Source organism: Euprymna scolopes, chromosome 3, assembly GCF_053919585.1.
Source record: "Euprymna scolopes isolate OS-2025 chromosome 3, ASM5391958v1, whole genome shotgun sequence".
In the NCBI taxonomy this organism is placed as follows: domain Eukaryota; kingdom Metazoa; phylum Mollusca; class Cephalopoda; order Sepiida; family Sepiolidae; genus Euprymna; species Euprymna scolopes.
The window spans coordinates 77,503,565-77,529,532 of NC_136484.1; the positions used below are offsets into that span (position 1 = coordinate 77,503,565).

Sequence of the window (25,968 nt, forward strand, 5' to 3'; positions counted from 1 at the left end):
TACTATTGGTGGTCTTCCTCTAGTGTTTGTGCCATTTCCTTAGATATGTGTTCACTTACTCTCCCTTTGTGCCTGTTACAGAGCATGGTGTTATCAGCAAATATACCTATCTCAGAGACAATTTTATAAGGGAGATCATTTATGAATATTAGGAATAATACACGTTCAAGAATCGACCCCTGAAGTACACCCGCATTTATATCATACTAGCAGTTCAGCCCAGTTTTTCTGAAGCCCTATGTATTGTTCATAAGTTGCCCCACATGTGAATACACTTTATGTAAGATTTCCAATGTTTAGACCAAAATTTGTCTGAGTAATTTTATAGACTGCAGAGGTCAATTTTTTTTAAACTTTGACCCCAATTTTGACCCCTTAACATTGATTATTTTGGTCTCAAATCAAAATACAAAGTTTTACCCATGTCCAAGTTACCTACATCTAAAATTTCAAGTCTTTAAACCCAAAATTGGTGAAGAAATTTGGTAGAATCTGCAATGGTAAACTCTTTCAACTTTGACCCTTTAGCAGCCAAATTTTTGCCCCAAAAACGGATTAAAATGCTTGCCACATGTCTGAATACCCATTATGCATAAATTTCAAATGTTTAGAGCCAAAATTGGCTGAGTAGTTTGCTAGACACCGCAAAGGTCAAATCTTTTGAACTTTGACCCCCTTGGCAGCTCAAATTTTCAACCCAAACTGATAAAAAGCTTGCCCTATCTCTGAATACCCTTTATGTAAAATTTCAAATGTTTAGACTAGAAATTGGCTTAGTAATTTGGTAAAGACTGCAGAGGTCAAATTTTTTTTTTTTAACTTTGACCCTAATTTGGACCCCTTAACATGTATCTTTTGAGGCTCAAATAAAACTAAAAAGTTTGATCCATGTCCAAGTAACCTACATTTAAAATTTCAAGTGTTTAGACCGAAAATTGGCAAAGGAATTTGGTAACGTTTTCAAACGTTTTTAACTTTGTTGAACTTTGATCCCTTGAAAGCCACATTTTTGGCCAAAAACTGATTAAAAAGATTTTCCCAAATCTCAATACTCCTTATGTCAAATCTCAAGTCTGTAGACCGAAAATTGACAGAGTAATTTGGTAGAGAAATGTACACAGACATTTTCACTTTTATAGATATACTAGCATGGGTGCCCGGCGTTGCCCGTGTGCGAGGTGTATGCTGAGTAAAGAAAAAAAAAAAACGGTCAATTTTTTTTAAATTTGACCCCCTATTATGATGCCTTAACATTTATTGTTTAGGGCTCAAATCAAGTTTATTAAGTTAGATCCATGTCCAAGGAAGCTATATCTAAAATTTCAAGTGTTTAGACCCAAAATTGTTAGAGGAGTTTGGTAGAGTTCTGAAAGGTTAAATCATTGAACTTTGACCCCTGTAGAAAAGTGCCTAGTTGAAGGTGAAGATATTAATGTTTTTAGCCAATTTTTCAATATTTGTTGTCTGAAAGGTCGAATTTTAAAACAATACTGATCTTGGTAAAATCTGTCACCTCTGTCAAAAATTTTAGGCAGACATGCAAACATACATATATTTGTGTATTGGTAACTGAAAATTTTTGACTGAAACCGATGAAAAAGCTTGCCCTATTTCTGAATACCCTTTATGTAAAATTTCAAATGTTTAGACCAGAAATTGTCTGAGTAATTTGGTAGAGACTGCAGAGGTCAATTCTTTTTTTTTAACTTTGACCCCTTTTTTGACCCCCTTAAAATTTATTGTTTTGTGCTCAAATCAAGTTATTAAGTTAGATCCATGTCCAAGGAACCTATTTCTAAAATGTCAAGTGTTTAGAGCCAAAATTGTCAAAGGAGTTTGGTAGAGTTCTCAAAGGTCAAATCGTTGAACTTTGACTCCTTAGACAAATTTCTGACCAAAAACCTATTACATAGATTTTCCCAAATCTCAGTATCTTGTATATCAAATTTCGAGTTTGTAGACTAAAAATTGAGTTATTGCGTAGGGAAATGTACACAGACAGACAGACATGTTCACTTTTATAGATAGATTGTTTAGATGACTGTCGTTATGTTAAGTATTCGTCCAGTGATACTGTGTGATCTGATTTTCCTTAGGAGACCAACGTGTCAAACCCTGTCAAAAGCCTTAGATACATCTAGGGCTACCGCTCTACCTTCCCTTGCTTTGTCCAGTGTATGGTATATACGTTCAGAGACTACTGTTAGCATATCTGCTGTAGAACGGGCTTGCCTGAATCCATATTGTTACTCGGTCAGAAGTTTAGCAGCTGTAAGGTGATGAACTAGAGTTTGATTAATAATGGACTCAAATATTTTGGAGAAAAGCAGTAGAAGGCTAATGGGACGATAATTTAATGGGCCAGTTCTTTCGCCAGAATTCTTGTAAACTGGTACCACAGAAGCAGTATTCCAACAGTCAGGAAAGCAAGATTTGTTAAGGCATTTGTTGTATAGTTTGGAGAGGACTGGAGCAACTTCAGAGGTTTTTTTTTAAATAGCACAGCTGGGATGAGATTGGGTCTGCTTTAGTGTATTATCTCTTAGCTGTCGCTATTTCTTTCTTACAATTACTTCTAGCTTCAAGAAACTTTTGTTTGTTTGTACTGGACTTATGTCTGATAAATCTGCAGTATGCATGCTGCCTTTGAGCAATGGCAGCTGCACAAGTAGAAGTAAACCATTGAGGAGAGTGAGGTTCTGCGGGAAGAGAAAACATATTTCCCTATGGGGCATCTCTGATGAGATCTCTAATGGCTTTTTAGTCAGCCTTCTTATAATATCTTGTCATTTTGAGTAATGGCTCTTCAGCTTTGGGTCAAGAATTTAGAGTGATTTCTACCATTATCACAGCATGATCAGCATTCTCAAGAGGTCTATGGGCATTTGTTACACAATCATTGGGAACTGTGGTCAAAAATAGATCTAGAAGTGAGGCTTGTTGATTTTGCTGGTCAAAATTTAGCAAAAATAATAAGGAATCAAAAAAGTGTCCCATCTCTCTTCTTGTTGTTGTTGTCTGCTTCCGCTTCTCTCTTGCTGTGATATTGCACTTTTTTTTGCACTTGTTGTGGCAAGCTAGCTCTAAGAGTTCAGATAAATTTTATTTTTGTGTGTCTACTCAACTGGTTATGGGAAAAGTCGCTTTTTTCATTTTGCTTTTTTGGAGGTCTCCAGCTTTGGGTTGTCAGCCAAAATTCAACATGTGCTGTTTCAAAGCCAGCAAACAAAGTTTCTCCCAGTTGTATTTATGAAAATAAATAAAGTCTGCCCCCCTCTCTCTGAGATTAGCACTTCCTCCTCTCTTCTCTCTTTTTCTGAATGTTTCCGTTTTTCTTTCTTTTCTCTAGAATCCTTTTCCCCCCTCTCTTTGTCTAAAAAATTATATTATCAAGCTTTGCAAAAGGTCTTTAACTTTATTTTTCTTAATACTCAACAGATGGCTGTAAAAAAATGATGATTTAACTGTCATTTACATTTGAAAGATTTACTTTTCTGAATCTGCAACAAGAAATTATTTTATCATCTCTCTGGATATGTGAAATTCTTACCAAATGTAAACTATATGTTACTCCTAGTATGCCAGCAAGACAATCTGGTGTCACCTGGCATCATATACACAGAAACAAACATCCACAATAAAGTTTCTGTACTAATAAAACTATTAGATAAGAATCTAATAGTTTTATTAGTACAGAAACTTTGTTTTGAATACCAGAAAGAAAATAAATACAAGTGCTTAATAAATATGACTTTTAAATGTTAAAAAACATTCTTACTTACCAAATTAGGCACTCGTCCTTGAGATACATCTAAAAGGACACCTCGGTAAGGCAATGATGGAGAATCATTTATCTGTTAAATACAGACATTTGAACATTTTAACACAGAGAAAAAATTTTTCTTTTTGGTTTGATCACCATAATATGCTTATACCTAATAGAATTGGAAAGTATTGTATACAAATGTTATGCTTATTTAAATAAATTTATTAAACACAGTTAAAAGATAATAAAAAGAAAAATGGGGGGGGGGGATACCTAGCATTGCCCAGAAATGAAGGAGGAATTGTGTCTTCCTACACACAGCATTAAACCCTGAGTTACTGTATTGTTATGAAAACATTACCTGTGCAAAATTCTTATGAAATATTTTTTTTTTAATATTTTTTTACAATTTTGCTTGATTATATCCTATTACATTTTTTTTTTATTTCAAAATTTTTCAACTAATATTAAATGAAAAAATATTTAATGTGTAATTATCAGTTATACAGATATGAAATTGAATAATTATTAATATATATATAAATATACATACACACATATATATACACATTTGCATGTGTATATATATATATATATATATATATATATATATATATATATATATTAATAATTATTCAATTGTCACCCTACAAGAAACGACATGATTCCATTTCTGTTTGATGAAAACCAGTTTTATTTTTGTTGCAGACCATCTACTAGTTGGCCAGTTGTGTACAAATCTCAAGAGCGATAGAAGATATCTACTACAATGTTCAACAAGCGAGTTAGGAGATGCGCCGCATTGCAACTCATACTCTCTACCGATCCAAGTTATGACAACAGGACCACTGCCTACACCTTCAAAATGCAAATACAGATGGTTCAACGCTTGAGGGCACAGCTCAACAAAATTTCCGGCCACGGTTATGGTCTTTGGTTTGGTTTCAAGTGAGGGCCATATCAAGCCACCTCACCTCTTCGAAGTCGGCTTGAAAGTTAACACCAAAGTGTACCTGGATGTGCTGAAGAGGGTGGTGATCCCCTGGTGCAATCAGATGGCCGCTGGCAGATCCTAGGTGTGGTAGCAGGACTCGGTGCCGGCTTTCAAAACCAAAGAGATCCAGCCTGGTTTCAAAACGAGTGCTACTACTTTGTACCCTTCTCTCCTTCTCCCCCAACCTGAACTTGTTGAACTACTTTGTAGTGTCATACATTGATAACATCACCACAATGATCTCCAACAACACCAAAGCTGAGTATTTGCTGAGCTCCCACCGGCACTTGTGGAAAAGGCATGCTCCCAGTTCCAGAGCCATATCAAGGTGGTGATAAAAACTGAAGGCAGCCATATTGAATAGATGTCAGCTCTACTTCATAATAAAGTAACCGGAATTGATTTTTTTCAATAAAAGTTATTAAAATAAAACTGTAGTGTTGTTTTCTTAAGGGTGACAAATTTATCGTTCCAACCTAGAGCATCATACAATGATTAGATCACTCTGACTGACATAAAAACATTTAAAAATAAAATGTTTAAATTTCAACGTTATTTCACGTGGTTGATGGTAGCCGAATGGATACGGTCCTCGCTAATGGAGCCAGAGATGGTTCTGTCACCGGGTTCGAATTTATTGACTGGTGCTAATCATGACACTCTGCACTGAAGATTCCCAAAAGAATGAAACACTAGTGTCTGTAGGTATTTAATAATTATTATAGTAAATAATTATATATATATAAGCATGGTACAAATCAGTCCAACAGTTGTTTTGTTACTGTAAAGTTGACATACAGCTCCATTCAATCCTAGGAGGTCAACCTTCTCAGGAGTTAATTTACTGTATATCATCTATGGTGCTCCTACTAGGGATTGCTGACGAGGACTGCTCAGACATATTTTGTCGGTCAAAATGAGACTATCCTAGTGAACTGGCTTCTCAAAGTGACACCTGATATTGTCTCTAACCTCCTGGCATGAAGGTAAATAATATATCAAGAGGTTAAATCATCTCAGTTAGCCACACTGATGAGCCACAGTAATGGTGAGCCACTTGTCTGGATAACTATTTTATCTATAACAAAATAAATATATATAGAGAGAGAAATAAATAGAAATGAAAGCATACTTTTAGATAACTTGTGGTTTAGTCTTTTCATTCAAGTTGTAACAGTTAATGTAATTTATTACAAGAGAAAAGATGGATGATCTCTCATACCTATAATAAGGTTTTATGAAATGAGTCATTCACTTATAAGATAGTATAAAAAATAAATAATGGCTCTTCAATGATTTAGTGAATGATTATATTTCTTATGATTATAGGATATTTTTTAAATCAAAGTAGATTTTAATATACAACATATCATTTAACTACACAACTCACCTCTAACACAGGCACACTTATTGTATTATCATCTTTATAAAGCTGCAATAACTGAATCAGCGTACTAATCGCATAACCAAGGCTTTGACGATCATGTGACACCATTCGAACCTGAAAGGAAAAAGTTAATTAGAAATTTATCACATAATTTTATAATATAAAAACAAGATATTCAATTATTTTGAAAAAAAAAACCCAAAAAAACAAACATTTTTTAAATAATAACTTTCAAGAAATCAGGAAAACAAAATTAAAAAAAAAAATTTTTTATATTTATTCAGTATGGTAATGCTTCTAATTTTCTTAAACATGTATTTTTATTTTTTGCAGTTAAACCCACAGAAATTTGTATTAGCAGAATTTTGTATAGTCTAAAGAAGCTCAACTATAGAATTTTATTATCAATAGGGATTTGTTGGGAGTCTTTGTTTTATAACAATTTTGTGCCATCAAATATATTTATAAAATAGTCATTTGATAAGTTCTGGAAAGTTATTCAATTGTACTTTTGGTTTCTCCTAGAGGATCTGGAAGTGATATACAAGAGATGTTCCAAAACTAATACCTCATATTATTTTTTATTCTGCACAAATGAATCGGAGTGGATTGCAAATTGCATTGTTATGATAATTGAAATTATGCATTTATGACCTGTAAGCTTCATCTCTCCGTTGCAGATATTGACAGTCTAAGACTAAGTCAGGGATGTGCATCAGAAACAGACATGCATCATTGAATTCTTTGCAAATGTGTGTTGAGAATGGTGGTGACTTTGTAGAAAAATAAATTTTGGAGAAAAAAAGGTCACTTGTTTTAATAGTATCACTCCAATCTTCATAGCTCTTCAACTTTTTGAGTTAACAAACAAAAATTATAGGACGCTTTCCTTTTGGAACAACCATAATATATTTTTCAGATAGCTATTATTTAAAAGGTAGGCACATTTTTGAAAAGTATGGTCAGACTTTGTATAGAAAAATATATTTTCTTCATTTGTAAAGCTTAGTATAGAATGTGAAATTCATCCCCTTCTACAAAATCAGCAATAATCCATTGATTACATTACTTTCAACAACAAGCATCAATGGTTAATTTTACATGAGTGAAAAAATCCTGTTCAATATGAACCCTGCATTAAAGAAAGCACTGGCTAACATGTATCAGAATCCAGACTATTCATTGCTTAGCTTTAATCTATGAAGCATCCTTGCAGCGACCCAAAAGAATCTACTCTTATTCTGTGCAAGGTAGGATAAATTCAAGAGATAAAACCAATAGATGTCAAGAAATTATCATCTAGTCAAAGATTTTCTCGACTCATGCCATCTCGCTCTATTCTCCATCACACCTGGTAGGTCTTAAATAGTGCATTATGAGTTCTCTATTGGTTACTTGACCTAAGTTCTACAGCCCTGTTTTGACATTCACAAACCTTTGTCTCATTGTTAGTGTTGCATCTCTGTGCCTGTTTTACTAGTATTTTCATGGAATATGCTCCAATGAACTTATTGCACTTGTACTCCTTCGACGTACATACTACCCACCACAAACCTGTCAACAGCAAGATCCCACCCCTTCACCATAAAGGTTCCTAGATGCCAGAAAGCTTTCTAATGCAATAAATTCTTCCCTCAAACTTGTAGACACTGAAATTCCCTTGCTGTTTTCTGCTTGCCTGACTGAAGTTTAAATGTAATGTGAACAGACATCTCCCTCATCTCTTTACATAGTCCTTTGTATAGGGTCCAAATAGTAAACCCTTATATCCAAGTGACAATATGCCTTGTTTGGGGTGAACATGAGTAAAATAATTTGCAAACGATTTCATCTCCTCCAACAGTGACCAATTAACCTGGTTCTTCTATCTTTAATCAGAGCTGAAATCTGAAGAAGGTGTTTGTAGAGCTCTTGTAGGGCATTGCTTCAAAGAGATATATATTAAGAGCATCTCTTAGCATTAGTGTTTGCTTTTTGTTTTGTTTTTTACCACTTATCAAGGCCTGGAGACCATTCAAGAATAAGGGTTAAGTGTTAGGTAGATGGTGAAACAAGATCCGTTATGGTGGAACTTGGATAGGACTAGATTATCTAAATGAATGACTCAATAGGACACACATAATTTTCACCATTCCTTTGGTAAAAGTCCAGGTGCTACTGCCATATATAATGACAGATATAACAATAGTTTCAAAGAAATCATATTTCATTGTGGTCAGAAGACTTGACTTCCAGATTGCTTTCACCTAGCATCAACAAATACTGGATTATAAGTATCAGTTTTTATGAGACGATAGTATGAGCTTCGGGATAAACTGTATTACAGTAATAATATTTACCAACAGAAGAGGAGTAAAATTAATGATTAGATCATCTAAGAAACAACAAAATTCAACAGCTGAAATCTCACCTGATTAGTTTGGATGTTAATTTTATAACTTCCCTTTTCCACGCACAATCGATTATTCACATGACACACAATGCATTGAGTGTTGCGCTCAGGTGCATGAGACAGCAGATCAACAACAGGAATCAACCCAATTGACTCAATTTTGGATTTATGTGAATCCCATACCTCAACTAATGAATGAATATCTGAAAAAAAAAAACACACACACACAGAAAAAGGATGTCAGTTTCATTTGTTCATAAAATCAACATATTCAACTTGTGTACAAAAGCAGAAATCTAAGTAATTGTGTAACTAAGTGCTTACTGGCACAATATTTTAAAGTGATATTAAACAATGGCAAGGTTTTTACAATATTTAGAACATTCTGAAAAATTTTCTTTCATAGACCATCATCAAATGGTTTAGGTGTTTTATGGCATATGAACCCAGTCTGAGTTACTTAATGGCAAATCCAGTTATGGTAAAATTTTTATTCTACAAATTCTTAATATTTAAGAAAATTAATTGATTCTGTTTTATAAAAATACATTTTTACTGTTTCCATATTGAAGGTTATTTTCACAATATTTTGGATGATATAATTTCCTATTTTCTTCAGATACATTTCTGAACTTTTGAGATGAGGATTGATTATTCATATTATTTGGATTCTTCAGAATACTGTTCTCATCTTGAGTGTCATTTTCACAATGTTTCAGTTGATATAACCTTCGACCTTCTTCAGGTGTATCTTGTCAAACTTGGGAATGTTTATGTCGAAATGCAAGGACCTGTGGCACAGTGGTTAGAGTACTTGGGAGAAATCAATTGTAAAAGTGAGATATTCTCCTGAAAGTTAAAGGTTCAGTTCTCAGTGTAGACAACCAAAAAATACAATTGTAAATTACTTAGGACCTCTATGTAGTTAAAAAATGATATGTAGTTATGGTTGATGGAACGATAACATGCTATCCTTGTCAAGTAAAGAAAGAGTACCGTTCGAAATTCTCTCCAGGGTCTCGAGTTCAACAGAAACATTCCCAAATTCAACAAGGTACATCTGAAGAAAGTTGGCGGTTATATCAACTGAAATATTGTGAAAATGACACTCAAGATAATAGTAGTCCAAAGAATCCAAATAATTCTTCAGATATATCTTGTCAAACTCTGTAAGGATAACTACTATGTAAAATTCAGTTCTAAGGGACACTCTTGTAGAGGTTGAAGGTTTAATCTTCAGACTATCCCGATGAATCTGGAAATAAAAGGTGACTATGAAGTGATCCCACAATCCCCAAAGCTCCCAAATTGGGGTCTTCTCATGAGATGCAGTTTTTTGTCACACCCAAGATGGTACGGAGTAGTGGTTTGGATAGTGAGTTTAGAAATAGGATAAGCAGAAAATTTTATTTTGGGGTGGTAGAGTGCAATAGGAGTAAACACCTTGCTGAACATAGTTTAGTGTTGTGTCTGGAATAATGTTAATTCAACCCATAAATGAAACCCGACTGGTATTACTATTGCAAGCCAGGGTGAACTTGGGAGTACATGAAGAGGTGAATTCAAATTGGAATCTCTCCAATGGATGCAGTTTGATGTCATATCCAGGATGGAGGTTGGCAAAAGGAAGGAGCACTTGAGTAGTTGATAGTGCGTTTAACAGTATGGACAGGTGTTTATCCACATGACTGCTCATCAGGTAGACAGTTTGAGGCTCGTTAAAAGCAATGGTAGTTCATTTCCTCTTCTATCTTGTTATAAACAAGTTATTTTTTACTAACAGTTCCCAGAAACATTAAAAAGAGAGCAAAAATTCACTTACGTTTAAACAACCACTAAAGTTTTTTGCGTTTTTTTTTTTCATTTTTTTTTTTTACAGTATACATGCATACACATATTGGACGCTATCCAAAAACACAATCACTCTCTCTACAGATTCAATGAAAATGTGGCATAATGATAATGGGCCCATTTTTAGGAGCCCCAGCACCCTCCACTTTGGGGCCTTATACCCAACTTACGTTTACACCAATGGCGACGAGTATATCTTAACATGTGCTGTTATAAACATGACAACTTCAGAGCTTGTCATAAATCAAGTTTTTATCGAACGAGATTGTTTATAAAATCGGGTGCTCAAAGGTCATATGTAATTGCAAATTCAATGAACTCTAAGGCAAACAAAATAATATTGCAGTGTCTTTGTCTTTAATCTGCCTGCATTCTTCTCTCATATGTTCCCACAACAAAATAATTGTAATTCAGTTAGGATCCGGTCTCAGTCGGCAACATACAGGTCAACCTACAGCCAACTTGCAGGTTCTTAAAATACTAGTTAATTGTTAAAAAAAAAAGGATGCTATTTTTATACGGAAACTGAACTACCCATAATCTGTTGGGTCAGTATATGTTATAGCTAGCTATGGAATAGTGAGTATACAAAATCAATGCATAAAAGTGCAAGTGAGTATACAGAATTAATGGATGACTGCATAAAAATTGAATGCATGTGCAAAAATAAACATAGCAACTAAGAAGTGGGTGCTTATTTTACATTAAATTTATATAGGAAAGTGATTCCTTATTCTAAAATGTTAAATTTTTATCATCTTTTAAAAATTCCTTCTTTTATATTTTCAATAAAAGGCCATTGAAACATTAACAAAAAAAAAAACTTTGATTTCTTTTTAAGAATTAAACTATGCTGGGTTAGGTTGTAAAAAAAAAAAAATACCAATTTTTTTTTAAATATATAAATAGATCAAATAATTTTTTTTTTTTTTTTTACATTAGAAAAACATTTGTTTGTTTGTTTTTTTTGTTTGAAAACGATTCCAACTTGCAATGAAAATACAATGGGAAAAATCGTTTTAAAAATTTGGGACACTAAAAACATCCATGGTTTTTATTATCTTCAGCTTTATATATTTTGTTTATATTAGAATTCTTAAAAAACTAATATATAGGAATGTAAAAAAAAAAAAAAAAAATGACAGACAGAAAAGAACCATTTGTAAAATGCTGACAGATTATTTGTGTATTTCATTATTTGAAATAAAAAAAGTAGAACACTTAAGCAGAACAATTTCATTTATTTGTAACACAAACCAATTTAAAAAAAAATTATTTTCAGTTTTATTTATTATTATTTATACTTTGTTTATGTTAGGAGTGTAGAAAAATAAAACATAAATCTATTTAAAAATAAATAAAATAAGAAAGAGCACAATTCGTAAAAAAAATCTTATTTATTTACGCACGCGCAGAATTGTTGAAACCAGAAGTTGGAAACCAGATAGATGGTTTCAACGCCCAAGCAAGATGATTTGAGTTTTATTTTATAAGAGATGTGTCGCTCATTTACTAAAGCATCCTACCAGTAATGATAGAGAACTAAAAAAGAACTACCAACAGACATAGCCGACTTTGTATCATCCCCTTCATTTAAATGTAATGTGCCTATTATTTTTATTGTGTTTAATCCATGGTGTGCCAGAATGTAACGGCCATTTCAAAAATGTCTCCATGACACAGATACCAGGATCCTCTCCCCAGTAAACAATCATACTATAAAAAGTGAAAGAGCTGAACTACTCATTCATTATATCGCACTAGTAATTTCCCGTATGCGATGTAACTGTTGAGACACGTAGATCACTTAATTTCTAATGGAAGATTCTACTCAACCTGATTTTAAACTTACATTCCAACACACTTGTACCTAAATATTATGATAGGGTGGAAAATAGAGTAGGTAGGGAACAAAAAGTGATAGAGCTAGGCAATATCATGTAAAATTTAAACACACAAAATGTGTTTGTTATCAAAATGTATCAAGAGTTTATAACTTAAAGTACCAACTCTCAAAATTGCTTAAATATAAACATATGGTTTAAAAACTAAACATATGGGTTAAAATATGAACATATAGTTGAAAATCTAAACATATAGTTGAAAATCTAAACATATAGTTGAAAATCTAAACATATAGTTGAAAATCTAAACATATAGTTGAAAATCTAAACATATAGTTGAAAATCTAAACATATAGTTGAAAATCTAAACATATAGTTGAAAATCTAAACATATAGTTGAAAATCTAAACATATAGTTGAAAATCTAAACATATAGTTGAAAATCTAAACATATAGTTGAAAATCTAAACATATAGTTGAAAATCTAAACATATAGTTGAAAATCTAAACATATAGTTGAAAATCTAAACATATAGTTGAAAATCTAAACATATAGTTGAAAATCTAAACATATAGTTGAAAATCTAAACATATAGTTGAAAATCTAAACATATAGTTGAAAATCTAAACATATAGTTGAAAATCTAAACATATAGTTGAAAATCTAAACATATAGTTGAAAATCTAAACATATAGTTGAAAATCTAAACATATAGTTGAAAATCTAAACATATAGTTGAAAATCTAAACATATAGTTGAAAATCTAAACATATAGTTGAAAATCTAAACATATAGTTGAAAATCTAAACATATAGTTGAAAATCTAAACATATAGTTGAAAATCTAAACATATAGTTGAAAATCTAAACATACAGTTGAAAATCTAAACATACAGTTGAAAATCTAAACATACAGTTTAAAATCTAAACATACAGTTTAAAATCTAAACATACAGTTTAAAATCTAAACATACAGTTTAAAATCTAAACATACAGTTTAAAATCTAAACATACAGTTTAAAATCTAAACATACAGTTTAAAATCTAAACATACAGTTTAAAATCTAAACATACAGTTTAAAATCTAAACATACAGTTTAAAATCTAAACATACAGTTTAAAATCTAAACATACAGTTTAAAATCTAAACATACAGTTTAAAATCTAAACATACAGTTTAAAATCTAAACATACAGTTTAAAATCTAAACATACAGTTTAAAATCTAAACATACAGTTTAAAATCTAAACATACAGTTTAAAATCTAAACATATGGTTTCAAATCTAAAGTTGAATTTCAGAAGACCCCCCCACCTCACTGTTCTCTTATATAGCAATTTCTTAAAATGTCACTAGCAAAAATTCAGAAAGTAATTATGTTTTTGTTTTAACGGATAATTAAAAAATAAATAAATAAATAAAGTCTTTTAGAACGCTAATATTGTTAAAGCTAAAACTCTTTTCAAATCAGTTTGCATTATGGAGATGAAGCGTGTTCGAGATAAGTGTATTTTAATTTTTATATTTAATTTCAAATATTAATAACTACATTCTATTTCGGTACTTAATTTTATATTTTTATTTCCTGATTGTTTTATTTAATGATAGCATTTTCTCGTCATAAATGTTTATTATATCTACCAAGTTGATTGCATGAACAGATTAGGAAATTGTATTCATTGTTAATTCATGAGAGGTGAATCTATCACCATACCTTTAAAAAACATGCCAGTTGGACTTTTAAAGTACAATACTTAATAGATTTTTTTTTTAAAGGAGAGTACAAAACGCTTTGTGGAAGCGTTGTCGGCAGCTCTCGTTACTCTCGCTTCTCTTTACTTGTCACTCAGTCCTCATTTTTTTTTTTAATGAGTGATTTTTCTGACAAAGGGAGAAGAAAAAGCTGTATTCTAGGTTAGCAGTATTTTGCGTGAACAGTCGACAGAGATAGCGGAAATTTTCTGTTTCTATGTCTATCCTTGTAGCCATGTCACTAGTAAGGGTGCTGGAGGTAAACATTTTATCTGGGCTGATGTTATCCGTCTGATAATCAGGGACCCGAACCTTGGATTAACCACTAAGGAGGCTGTCCTATCAGCAGGTGCAAAGTACTGGGGCTACTGTATTGCCATTTGGTGAATGGATTCTGGACCATGCAGTAGCTTCTGGACGGGCCTCTCGATGTCATATTAGTGGGTAATTGTTACGGCTTTACCTTATGTTCTACAAAAAAAAAAAAAATTCTTTGTTACTTTTCTCTCTTAGTTTCCCCTCTCTGTCCTGCTCTAGGCGACCTAGTCCACAAACTCCAAAATTCCACCATAAGTTTCAAGAAAAAATACACGATTAAACCCGGATCTGAAACTTCCAACATAGATCCCCACTACCATGTCTCCTTCTCCAACATCAGGGGTCTACGTTCTAACCTTCCAGAGGTTGAAGCCCAATTACAGGAGACTAAATCAGACCTTTTATTTTTAAGTGAAACTGGAATTGGACAGACTATTTCCCTAAATGAGTTCGTAATTAAAGGATACTCTAACTTAACTTCTAAATCTGACCCCCAAGATCGCCATGGGCATGGAATATGTACCTATATTAAAGATGGCTTTCAATGTGGTAGGGACATCTCCAGAAAAGATCCTAACTTACCCTATATGTGCTTCCGGGTTGCACTAGCTCACACTACTGCATTTATATTTACTCTCTATCGCCTCCATAACAGCAGAGTTACTATCTTTAAAAGCATATCTGAGAAAATTGACCAAGTTCTATCAGCTTATCCTTCAGCTAACATTCACGTATGTGGAGACTTCAATGTTCACAGTGTGGAATGGTTGACCCACTCAAACAAGAACGATGATGAGGGGATGTTCTGTCATGATTTCGCCATTGCTTATGATCTCACTCAGATTGTTCACGAACCAACCCGTGTGCCCGACAATGACGGCCAGTATGTGAGTCTCCTAGACCTTTTTCTCACAACTTGCCCAGAACTATGTTCAGTTTCCGTTCTGTCTCCTCTTGGATCTTCTGACCACTCAGTTGTATCAATTAAGATAAAAATGAAATATAATAAGTCCTCAAACGTACCTCTCCATCGTACAGTATATCGATACACTATGGCTGACTGGGATAGTTTCCCTACATTTATACCTGATCTTCCTCCGTGTTCCATGTTTAAAAAGGATGTGTCGTCTATAGTATCAGACCTGACGGAATGGTTAATTGTAGGTATAGACCGTTTTATACCCTTGAAAAAATTCCAGCAAAAACCTAACAGCCAGGTGAGGTTTTCTCCAGAATGTGCTGCTGCCATTGCGCACAGAAATCACTTTTTCTACTGCTTCCAACGTAATAGATGTATGGAAACTAAAGCCGCTTTCAGGACTGCCAGCAACCATTGTAAGAAAGTAAAAAGAATGCAAGAGCCAGATACGTCCAAGTATGGAATATGCTCAGTCCATCAAGTCCAAAGTAGCTGAGCAGCGGCTTGGTTCCCACCAGTTTTGGCAAATAGCAAACAATCCTGAACAGAAGCGTGTGCTCTATTCCAACTATCATCAATGGATCTGAGTTACCAAGAACTTTGCAGCTAATTCTACCCTTTGCGACCAAGGCCGGCAACCCTCAATATTTCCTCCTGTATCAAAAAACACGCCGTGTGATATACAAATATCTGTATGTGATGTCGCCAAGCTAATCAAAAACCTTGATTCCAGTAAAGCAACCGGCCCAGACGGTATTCCAATTATAGTACTCAAAAAACTTCAACCAGAACTAGCGCCCATATTTACAAAACTGTTTAAACGTTGTCTTAAGGAGAATTGCTTCCCATCACCCTGGAAAATCTCATCAGTATGCCCTGTATTTAAGAATTCAGGTGATCGTTCATCCCCCTCTCATACAGGCCAATAAGTATCCTGTGCGTCATGAGTAAGTTGCAGGAATCTGTGTTAAATAGAGAAGTAGTCAACCATCTTAGCAAAAATAACCTTCTTAGTGACACACAATATGGTTTCCGTTCTGCTAGATCTACAGCAGATGTGCTTACAGTTATATCTCATAAGATTAGCGAATCTCTCGACAGAGGCAACCTTTCTAGGGCAATTGCTCTTGACATATCAAAAGCCTTTGATAGGGTATGGCATAAAGGTTTACTTCACAAGATCTCCAGCTATGGTATAGCTGGAAATGTCTTCTCAATTATTAAATGATTTCTCTCTGATAGGTTCATAAGAGTAGTAGTTGATGGGCAAAAATCAGAAGCTCACAGTATTAATGCTGGAGTCCCTTAGGGGTCCATCCTGGGCCCAACTCTTTTCTTGATCTACATTAATGATCTTCCAAATCACATCCTTACATCATTCGTAGACATTTTTGCTGACAACACTACCATCTATGGTAGCACATCTAAGACGGTAAACGACCAAGTTCTCTCAGATTCTCTCTCCTCTGATCTTGATCACGTTGTACAATGGGGAAAGGAGTGGCTGGTTACTTTTAATGCATCTAAAACCAAGCTTCTATCTTTACATCATCAACGTTCTGATCCACATCTGGCATCAATTAAAATGAATGGCTCTCGTCTTAGGGAGGCCTCAAGTTTTGACAGGCTTCTCGGCTTGACCATTACTCCTGATCTTAAATGGAATATGTATATCAAATCTGTTGCCAAGGCCGCTGGGAAAATGGTCGGATCCTTCTATCAATCCAGTAGATATCTCACTGCTGATGCAATTCTCTTTCTATATAAAAGCCAGATACGTCCAAGGATGGAATACTGTTGCCACATCTGGACAGGAGCTGCCAGAAAGGACTTGTCCTGCCTTGATATATTTCAAAATAGACTTCGTAGCCTCGTAGGAGATGTCCTTTTCTCTTCCCTGCAACCTCTATCTCACAGAAGAGATGTTGCGAGTTTGTCTCTGCTTTATCATTATTTTCATGGAAAGTGTTCGACTGAGTTTCAATCTATGGTCCCCCCTTGTCAAACTTTCACAAGGAACACTTGTTTAGCTGAAAACACTATCAATAATTCCCCCCACTCTTTATCTGTGCCTAAACCTAAACATAGATTCCATGATCAAAGCTTCTTTCTTAGAACTGCACGCCTGTGGAATTGTCTTCCATTTTCCTGCTTTCTAGCTGTCTATAGCTGTCTTCAAGTCCAACGTGAACAAGTTTCTAATGAGTCATTCCACTTCAGTTAACAAATTTACCGAACTTCCATTACTATCGATTACTATGTTGTCCTTTTGACTTCTGTACACTCTTTAACTCTTATCCTTGAGTGGCCTATCGATATGTAAAAACAAAAACAAAAAACATGGTTTAAAATCTAAACATATGATTTAAAATCTAAACATATGGTTTAAAATATAAACGATGGTTAATGTTACCTACTCTTCTGAAAGGAGAAGAAAATAAAGGGTCTGCAGATGTTTTGCATGTTGGGCACTCGATTTTCGGTAGAAAAAAAGAACTTGTGTTTGTAGTTGAATTATTTTTTTTATGTTGTTCATTTACATCTGAGAAAAACTACTTTTCAGAAAGACTTATTGAGAAAGACAGTTACATTTTTGACAGCTGAAAATGTTAAAGCCAAAATTTGTCACTGTTCATTGCATTGTTGTCAAAGTGGAATTTTGTTAATTTTCTAATGGAATTACAAAAAAGAAAATTACTTTTTCTTAAACCTATTGTAAAGGAATACAAATCTATTTTTATCAAAAAAATTATAAATGCACAATTCAAAACAGAAAATTAAGTTGTTAAAACAGGACAAAAAAAGCACATACTTATATCAGCAATACTGGACAGATAAATTCGGATGGAGCCACTTGGAGTGAATGGCTTTCCTTCTTTTTGTATAATGGATTGCGGTTGAGGCCATAACAAAGACAATTGTTCTTCTGTTACAACAGGTTTTGGAGAAATTGGAAGATGATCCCACAAGAGATCTTTCTGGAATTAAAATCAGGAATTAAATTAAAGTATAGAAAAAAAAATTTCTTCATAAAATTTACTGAAACAATTTTCTAAATAAAAAAATTATACAAAATTTTGGATTAAGAAAGAGACCAATTGTATTATAAGAATTCCAATTTGCATATATTTGCGTGTGTGCATATATGTTTTTATTTGTTTTTGTTAGCGATACTTTCTTGAATGAATTCAAGTATTTATACGAAAGTGCATTTTTACCTAAATGCTTGTTGGAAATAATTTTCCCATTGACCAATCCGGTAACCCCTTAATGGGGAGCAGCATAGATATCACCCTTAAAATATAATTATCCACTGACACATGTTTCGTCGTCTATGACTCATCAGAGCAGCTGAATCTAGCAAGACTCGAAATCGGGACCCCATGATAAGAAGCCTAAACTTCTACCACGCGGCTGCCTTGCCTGACTACTAAATGTATCGCGTTTTTATGTAGATGCTTTTATTTGTTTTTGTTAGCGATACTTTCTTGAATGAATTCAAGTATTTATACGAAAGTGCATTTTAATCCTAACCTTAACGTAAAGGTAAAAATGCACCTTCGTATAAATACTTGAATTCATTTATGAAGTATCGTTAACAAAAACAAATAAAAACATCTACATAAAAACGCGATACATTTAGTAGTCCGGCGAGGCAGAAGTTTAGGCTTCTTATCATGGGGTCCTGATTTCAAGTCCCGCTAGATTCAGCCACTCTGATGAGTCGTAGATGACAAAACACGTGTCAGCGGATAATTATATTTTAAGAGTGATATATATATATATATATATATATATATATATATATATATATATATACACACATCTTTGGATGCTAATATTTATATGATGTAGGAAAAAGATGGTTTCTACCTAGTTAATATGCAAGATTCTTCCTTGACCAGAAATGAATCTTCTTTAGAAACCACTAGTCATAAATAAGTGCAGCATTATAACAGTGAACAAGTTGGTGAAGACAGCTAGAATATTGGATTTTCAGTTTTTATATATATATATATATATATATATATATATATATATATATATTCACCATATTCCCTCTGCTTCACATTTTTGTTATCAAGTAAGATCTTTGACTTACTTGTTGTTTCATCAAATACTTTTGTATGCAAAATCCGATCCCGCATTTTGCTAATTCCTACCCTCTGATGAGAAGGAAAGTATCTCTTCGAAACTCCGCGGATTAAGGACTATCCACTTATCAGGTGTCTCCTTTTTAGATTAAATATGTTTTTAACTCTTTTTCAAAGTGTTTTTTAACATGTTTTATTAACTGTTTGCTCATATATATATATATATATATATATTTAAAGTGGTGGTTGTGTAGTTCCAACGAGAGAAAAAAAATGTATATTTAAAAGAGTGTAGCCATCAACAATTGTGGGTTTTTCAGCCTTTTATCATTTTTATTTAAAAATATTTTTATAACGTGTTTCAAGCTTCAGTTCGCTCTCTTCAGATATTTTCGTAAAAAGGTTTTTTAAAATGAGAGTTTGAAATGTTATTTTTACATCTGCTTATACTAAATGTGTTTTTCAGAGTGATGTGTTCTCAGACATTCTGTCCCCAACAGTAAGTGTTGGTAGTGTCCAGTAAGAGTTTAGTTCAAAGAGGGGGCATTTGGTTCATTTGGTGAAGGTTTTTATGGTTTTTTTTATGACTTTCTTTCCCCATGTATAGCACACACTCATACACAATGACACACACATACATGTACATATACATATACACACTCATACGCACGCAGGTATATACACATATACACAGAAATGTATGTAGGAGCATACATATATACATACCCACCTACACACTTGCACACATACTCACTCACGTCCACCCACTAACATGTCACACACATATTGGTTAATTTCCCCCCCCCCAATCAAAACACACATGCGTACATGTACTTAATCATTCAAACATAAGTAAACGCACACACAAGTAAGATGGAGAATAGGTAGGAGATGATATATACATGCACACACATATATATATATATATATATATATATATATATATATATATGTATGCACATATACATCCACATACGTATGCAGGCACACACACACACATACACACACATGCATATATATAGAGAGACATATGCAGGGGCTCACACATACGCATACATCCATATACACACATGAATGTATTTACCCACCCATATATATGCATACATATATATATATATATATACACGCACACATATACACATGCATATACATTCACCCACCCATATATATATGGGCACACACACCCACAATCACACACACATATACATATTCATCCACCCAAATCTTACATATATATTGGTTGAAGTTTTTCTTTCTTTCCTAATCCAAGCACATATGCATACATGTATTCAGTCACCCAAACATAAGTGCACGTACACACACAAACAAGATGGAGGATAGATAACAGATGATATATATACATACACACGTATACACAATCACAGACATACACGCATACACACACACACACACACATATATATATATATATATATATACACATACACACGTATAATTTATAATTGTTTGTTTAGTTTAGGGAGATGGTATTATACTGGATATGGATGTGCGCACCCGTGAAAGTGTGCGTATGCTTTATTGTGCTTGTTTTGTTTTGTGTGTGAGGGTGCAAATTTACCTAAGTATGCATGCATGTATTTTGTGTTTTGCCTACTTATGTGTATAATTATTGAGAGATGTTCAAGGCGGGGCTGAACTTTGCTATGAAGTTTTTTTCTTGTGTTAGTAAGTAGAAGTAGTTGTCAGTTCGAAAGATGGGCATTACTTCGAATCTGCCTCCACTGCATGTGTGTATATGCTGTGATACATGCAGGTGTCTATTTTCTGCGATTTTGATGTTGGATAGGGCTACTCTATTACTAAGGTTTTTTGTGGCGCCTATGTAGGATTTATTGTATGCTGCACATTTTATTACATAGACCACGTTTTTTGAGGTGCAATCTAGGTTTTTTTTTTAATTTTGAATGTTTGTATGGGGTTCGTGAATATGTATGTGTTTCCCTCTAATATTATGTTGCAGACTCCACATCGTTGCTTGTTGCATTTTGTGGCCCCTTTTGTTGTGTCTTGATTGTGTTTGGATGAAGTAAGAATGCGTTTTAGTTTTTTGGGTTGGTGTTTGCTTTTTATTATTTTTGGTCTTTTAAGGAAGTTGTTTAGTTTGCTGCTTTGGTTAAGTAGGACGAGGTTTTTTGTTATCTCTGTGAAAAGCTCTGGGTTGTTTGTGTTGTTTGTTGTGGAGACGTCTGTTAGGATTTGTTCTTTGTTTCGTTCTTTAGGGGTTCTCAAATCTTCTACTGGTATATTTATCACAAGTTGGATCCCTTTGTCTATAAGTTGTGGTGGGTATTTTCTTTTTCTTAGATATATATATTAGTGGCTCACATTATTTGATTATGTAAATAACTATATAATATCTATATATCTATAAAAGTGAACGTGCGTGTCTGTCTGTCTGTCTGTCTGTCTGTGTACATTTCCCTACGCAATAACTCTGTCAATTTTTAGTCTATAGACTCGAAATTTGAAATACCGGGTACTGAGATTTGGGAAAATCGATGTGACGGGTGTCAGCCAGAAATTTGGCTGTTAAGGAGTCAAATTTCAACGATTTGACCTTTAAGAACTCTACCAAACTCCTCCGACAATTTTGGGTCTAGACACTTGAAATTTTAGATATAGGTTCCTTGAACCTGGATCTAACTTAATTTATTAAGTGATTTGAGCCCGAAACTATAAATTTTAAGGGGTCATAATAGGGGTCAAAGTTTTTAAAAAATTGACCTCTGCGGTCTCTTCCAAATTACTCAGACAATTTCTGTTCTAAATATTTGAAATTTTATATAAAGGGTATTCAGAGATAGGGCAAGCTTTTTCATCAGTTTGAGTCGAAAATTTTTTGTTACCAATATATAAATGTATGTATGTATGTCTGTTTGCATGTCTGCCTTAAACTTTCAATAGAGGCAACAGATTTTACCAAGATCAGTATCGTTTTTAAGTTCGACCTTTCATACGACAAATATCGAAAAATTGGCTAAAAACATTAATATCTTCTCCTTCAACTAGGCACTTTTCTACAGGGTGGAGGTTCATTTTTTTCGCCGATATTTTTAAAAGTTATCCTCTCCTTTAGATTGTCTAGCCTTACTTTTAAAAAATGTCGCTTCCGGTTTGGCGGTGATCATAACAGCATAAACTTTAGGTTTTACCCCGTTCTTTTCGTCCTTTGCGGTACGGGTTCGAGCCTGCCTTCCTACTACCACTTTTTTTTTTTTTTGCTCAACATACACATCCAAACACCCGGGCAATGCCGAGCTGAAATGCTAGTATGTATATATATGTAATATATATATTATATATATTAGTGGCTTGGCAAGGCTACAGGAGAGACAACCAAGCAAAAAAAAAAACAAAAAAACACCCTAAACAAAATTCATCCAAAAGCAGAAAAAATGAAGATGGCAGGCCAGGACACTATATATATACAAATGGAAGCAAATTTGGGCAGATTTTATTGGTTTGAAAATATAGGTTCTTTTTTTTTTACCAATTGTCATAAAATTTTAAACAAAGAATAGTATTATAATCTTTAAAAAGCCTGGAAATTTTCATGTAGTTTTTTCCCATAGAACCAAAGATACACCTAATTCCTGATGGATTATCTTCCATGAATATAAGTTGATTTACATTAGGTATTCCAAACCAAAATTTTATTTTCATTATATCTAAAAAAAAAATTAATGTGATCATATAGATTTTTGTAAACCATAAACAAAAGTACCAAATTTATTTTGGTAGCTCAATTAGCCATCAAGTTATGATCATTCAAAGTTTGTCGGAAAGTTGAAAATTTGCTATCATAGTCCAGAAGCCAATTTTCATAGTATATAACTAAAAATGTAAGCTACTAACAAGTGAAAAATCCTTATAAATGCAAGTCATCTTGTGGTAAATGAAAATTAATATTAATGAAAGCACTAATTATTAGATGAAACCAACCTAAACACTAGGCAAAATCCCACAACCAACAGGAAAATGTGCAAATATGACACAGAAATGTAACTTTGACTGTTCATATCAATTTCATTTCAATATCTAACATATTAAATCTCTTTAGTATGATTCATAACACATTAGAGATCAAGATAATTTTTTTCTTTTAATTATAAATTGATAAAACCACTCAATTGTGGACCATGTAAAAGCAGTCGAACAGACAATTTGGTAAAAAGGGCAAAAAAGGGTAAAAAAAAAAAAAGAGTTAAAAGTATACGTTACTGAAATTGCTGTAAAAATGTAACAATTGGAAGTAGAAGTTTAAAACTTTGCAACTTTACTAATTTTTGGGTGAGGAATTCAAAAAAAATATTTGCCTTGTTTCTAATAACAAAACTTTTTGCCACAGAAATATTTTTACTTTGGGGAATTTAAACTCGCTAAAAAAAAGGACTGACAACAATAAGATTTAGAAATTTGTTATACAAAAAAGTCACAAGTCATTTTTTTTCAAGCATTGAAAAACTTTCAACAAAAGACAAGTAAACAAGTAAGATATTTTATAGGCAGAGGTCTTACTACAATTCCTTTCTTTATTGATTTTCTCTCAGAATTCTTTCATAAGCTTCTGCTATGGTAGATATATCAAGAACACTCCAAATCCTACCATCACTTGAAACTGGCATTACCTCAAAACCCCATCTGTAAACAAATGCTGACTCTACCTGTGCAATGTCATCTGACAAAGGCCATCGAAAAAAATCTTTTCTACCTTTGGCCAATGTACAAGTTGGTGTCATAGTAGACAGCAACCCATTGTCTTTGATGCTCATAACTGAAGATATCCTGAGATGGTTCTTCATCACAACTGCAGAAGTTATCTGAATGTTCATCAGATTCACTAGGGGATTTTTTTTTTGTTGCTTTGGAGGTGGAAAAGACTCAACTGGATTTCTTCTCAAATGGTCAGAAAGAGCAGCTTCCAGTTGAACTTTATTTCCACTGGTGTTGATTTTGACACCTAACACAACCTTGAGATATCTCAGTTGGTTTTTCAGTGCTTCCAAACCAATTTCTGAAATCTTTTTTATCTGTTTAACAGACTTCACTGGACCACCATGCTTGATAACAGACTTCACTGGACCACCATGCTTGATAACAGACTTCACTGGACCACCATGCTTGATAACAGACTTCACTGGACCACCATGCTTGATAACAGACTTCACTGGACCACCATGCTTGATAACAGACTTCACTGGACCACCATGCTTGATAACAGACTTCACTGGACCACCATGCTTGATAACAGACTTCACTGGACCACCATGCTTGATAACAGACTTCACTGGACCACCATGCTTGATAACAGAGTTGATAATTCTCTCTTTCTCAGCAGCAGCTTGACGTTCTTTTTCCTTCTTTAGTCTTTCATTTTTTGCAATTTTTTCTTGAACACGTAGTTTCACAAGGGCTTCTTATTGTGCATGTTTTTGTCGCAGATGTTTTGCATGTTTTCTGGAGATGCTCAGAATGGATTGCCTCTTTGTTGATGGTATTACTTCCAACCAAGCTGTTGTCCGATTGCGCTTGAGCATATTTGGAGATGATCGATTATGTAGTGATGCATGTCGTTTTGTTTGCATGCTAAAATCTAAATCTCCAAAGGCATGCTCACCTGACAGATTTGTTAGAGGGCAGCTCTTCAAGGCATTTCTTGTCTCCTGATCTACATCTTTTCCAAAAGCACATCCTTCTAAAAAGTCATGCAACTGGTGCTTAGTGACAATGAGGAACTTACTGAGTATCTTGTGCAAACATTCTAAAACAAGTTCAGGGGCTGTGAGACCAACACACAGATGTATTGCCTTCCACAAAGAATTCCCCATCAAATACACCTCTACAGTCAAAGTATAATAACTCTGGACTGTTGATCCAGCATTCTAAATTTAAAGTCATTTTCTTGACATAGTGATGGAAGTCAACATACTGAACAGTGCTGTTGACAAGATTCCAGAAGGGGTTTGTCAAATTAATGTTCAGCAGACCAACTGTAGCAAGAAGGGAGTGTAGTCTTTCATCAGAAATGTCAGCCAAAACACTCAAAACATTTCAAATTGCAAGATGTTGCAAACACTGATAAAAATAATTTTATGTGCACTTTATGGTGATATATTGCAAGTGCATTTTCAAATAGAGAATTAAACCTATTTGCCCAATAACTTGTGATTTGAGATTGGTACACTTCTTTGCTGCAGAATTCCAGCCATTCAATCCTGCAACCACTTTTATCGTCTCCACGAGGTCCAAGAACATCTTCTAATCAGCCTTGCTGTAGCTGATTCTGATGAAGTCCAATTTTTTAATTGGATGCAAGAATCCCTTCCAAGGGCACTGGCCAAACTGCACATACTTGGCTCTATGTCTTTTAGTACAGTCTCACAAGAAGATAAGCCGAGTAAAAAAAATGTGCATCACAAAGAAAATAAATCAGTGTCCTTCTGTAAGGTAGTTGACTGGTAAGAACTAAATTTCTTGTTGTAACATTGCATGACTGCTGCCCGGTTAAACATTAAACTGATGATTTTCTCCAGATTTTGCTCATCTGTTACGAGGCAGTAGACATTACTCAACTCCTCAAATAGATTGATGGTTGTAGAGAGCAGTGTATCAGAATCCTCTGAAGCAATCT

General features: G+C 33.9%; 1 protein-coding gene across 1 annotated transcript in view; it reads right to left on the minus strand.

The window, feature by feature from the left end:
• The window catches only part of LOC145256388 (uncharacterized), a 215,744-nt gene that overhangs the window by 66,375 nt on the left and 123,401 nt on the right, over positions 1–25,968 (minus strand). The window contains exons 8-11 of the mRNA XM_080115240.1: positions 18,036–18,201; positions 8,558–8,742; positions 6,151–6,261; positions 3,783–3,854 (exon numbers count right to left, since the gene is read on the minus strand). Of these exons, the coding sequence (XP_079971366.1) occupies positions 3,783–3,854; positions 6,151–6,261; positions 8,558–8,742; positions 18,036–18,201 (534 nt within the window). The remainder of the gene's footprint in view (positions 1–3,782; positions 3,855–6,150; positions 6,262–8,557; positions 8,743–18,035; positions 18,202–25,968) is intronic.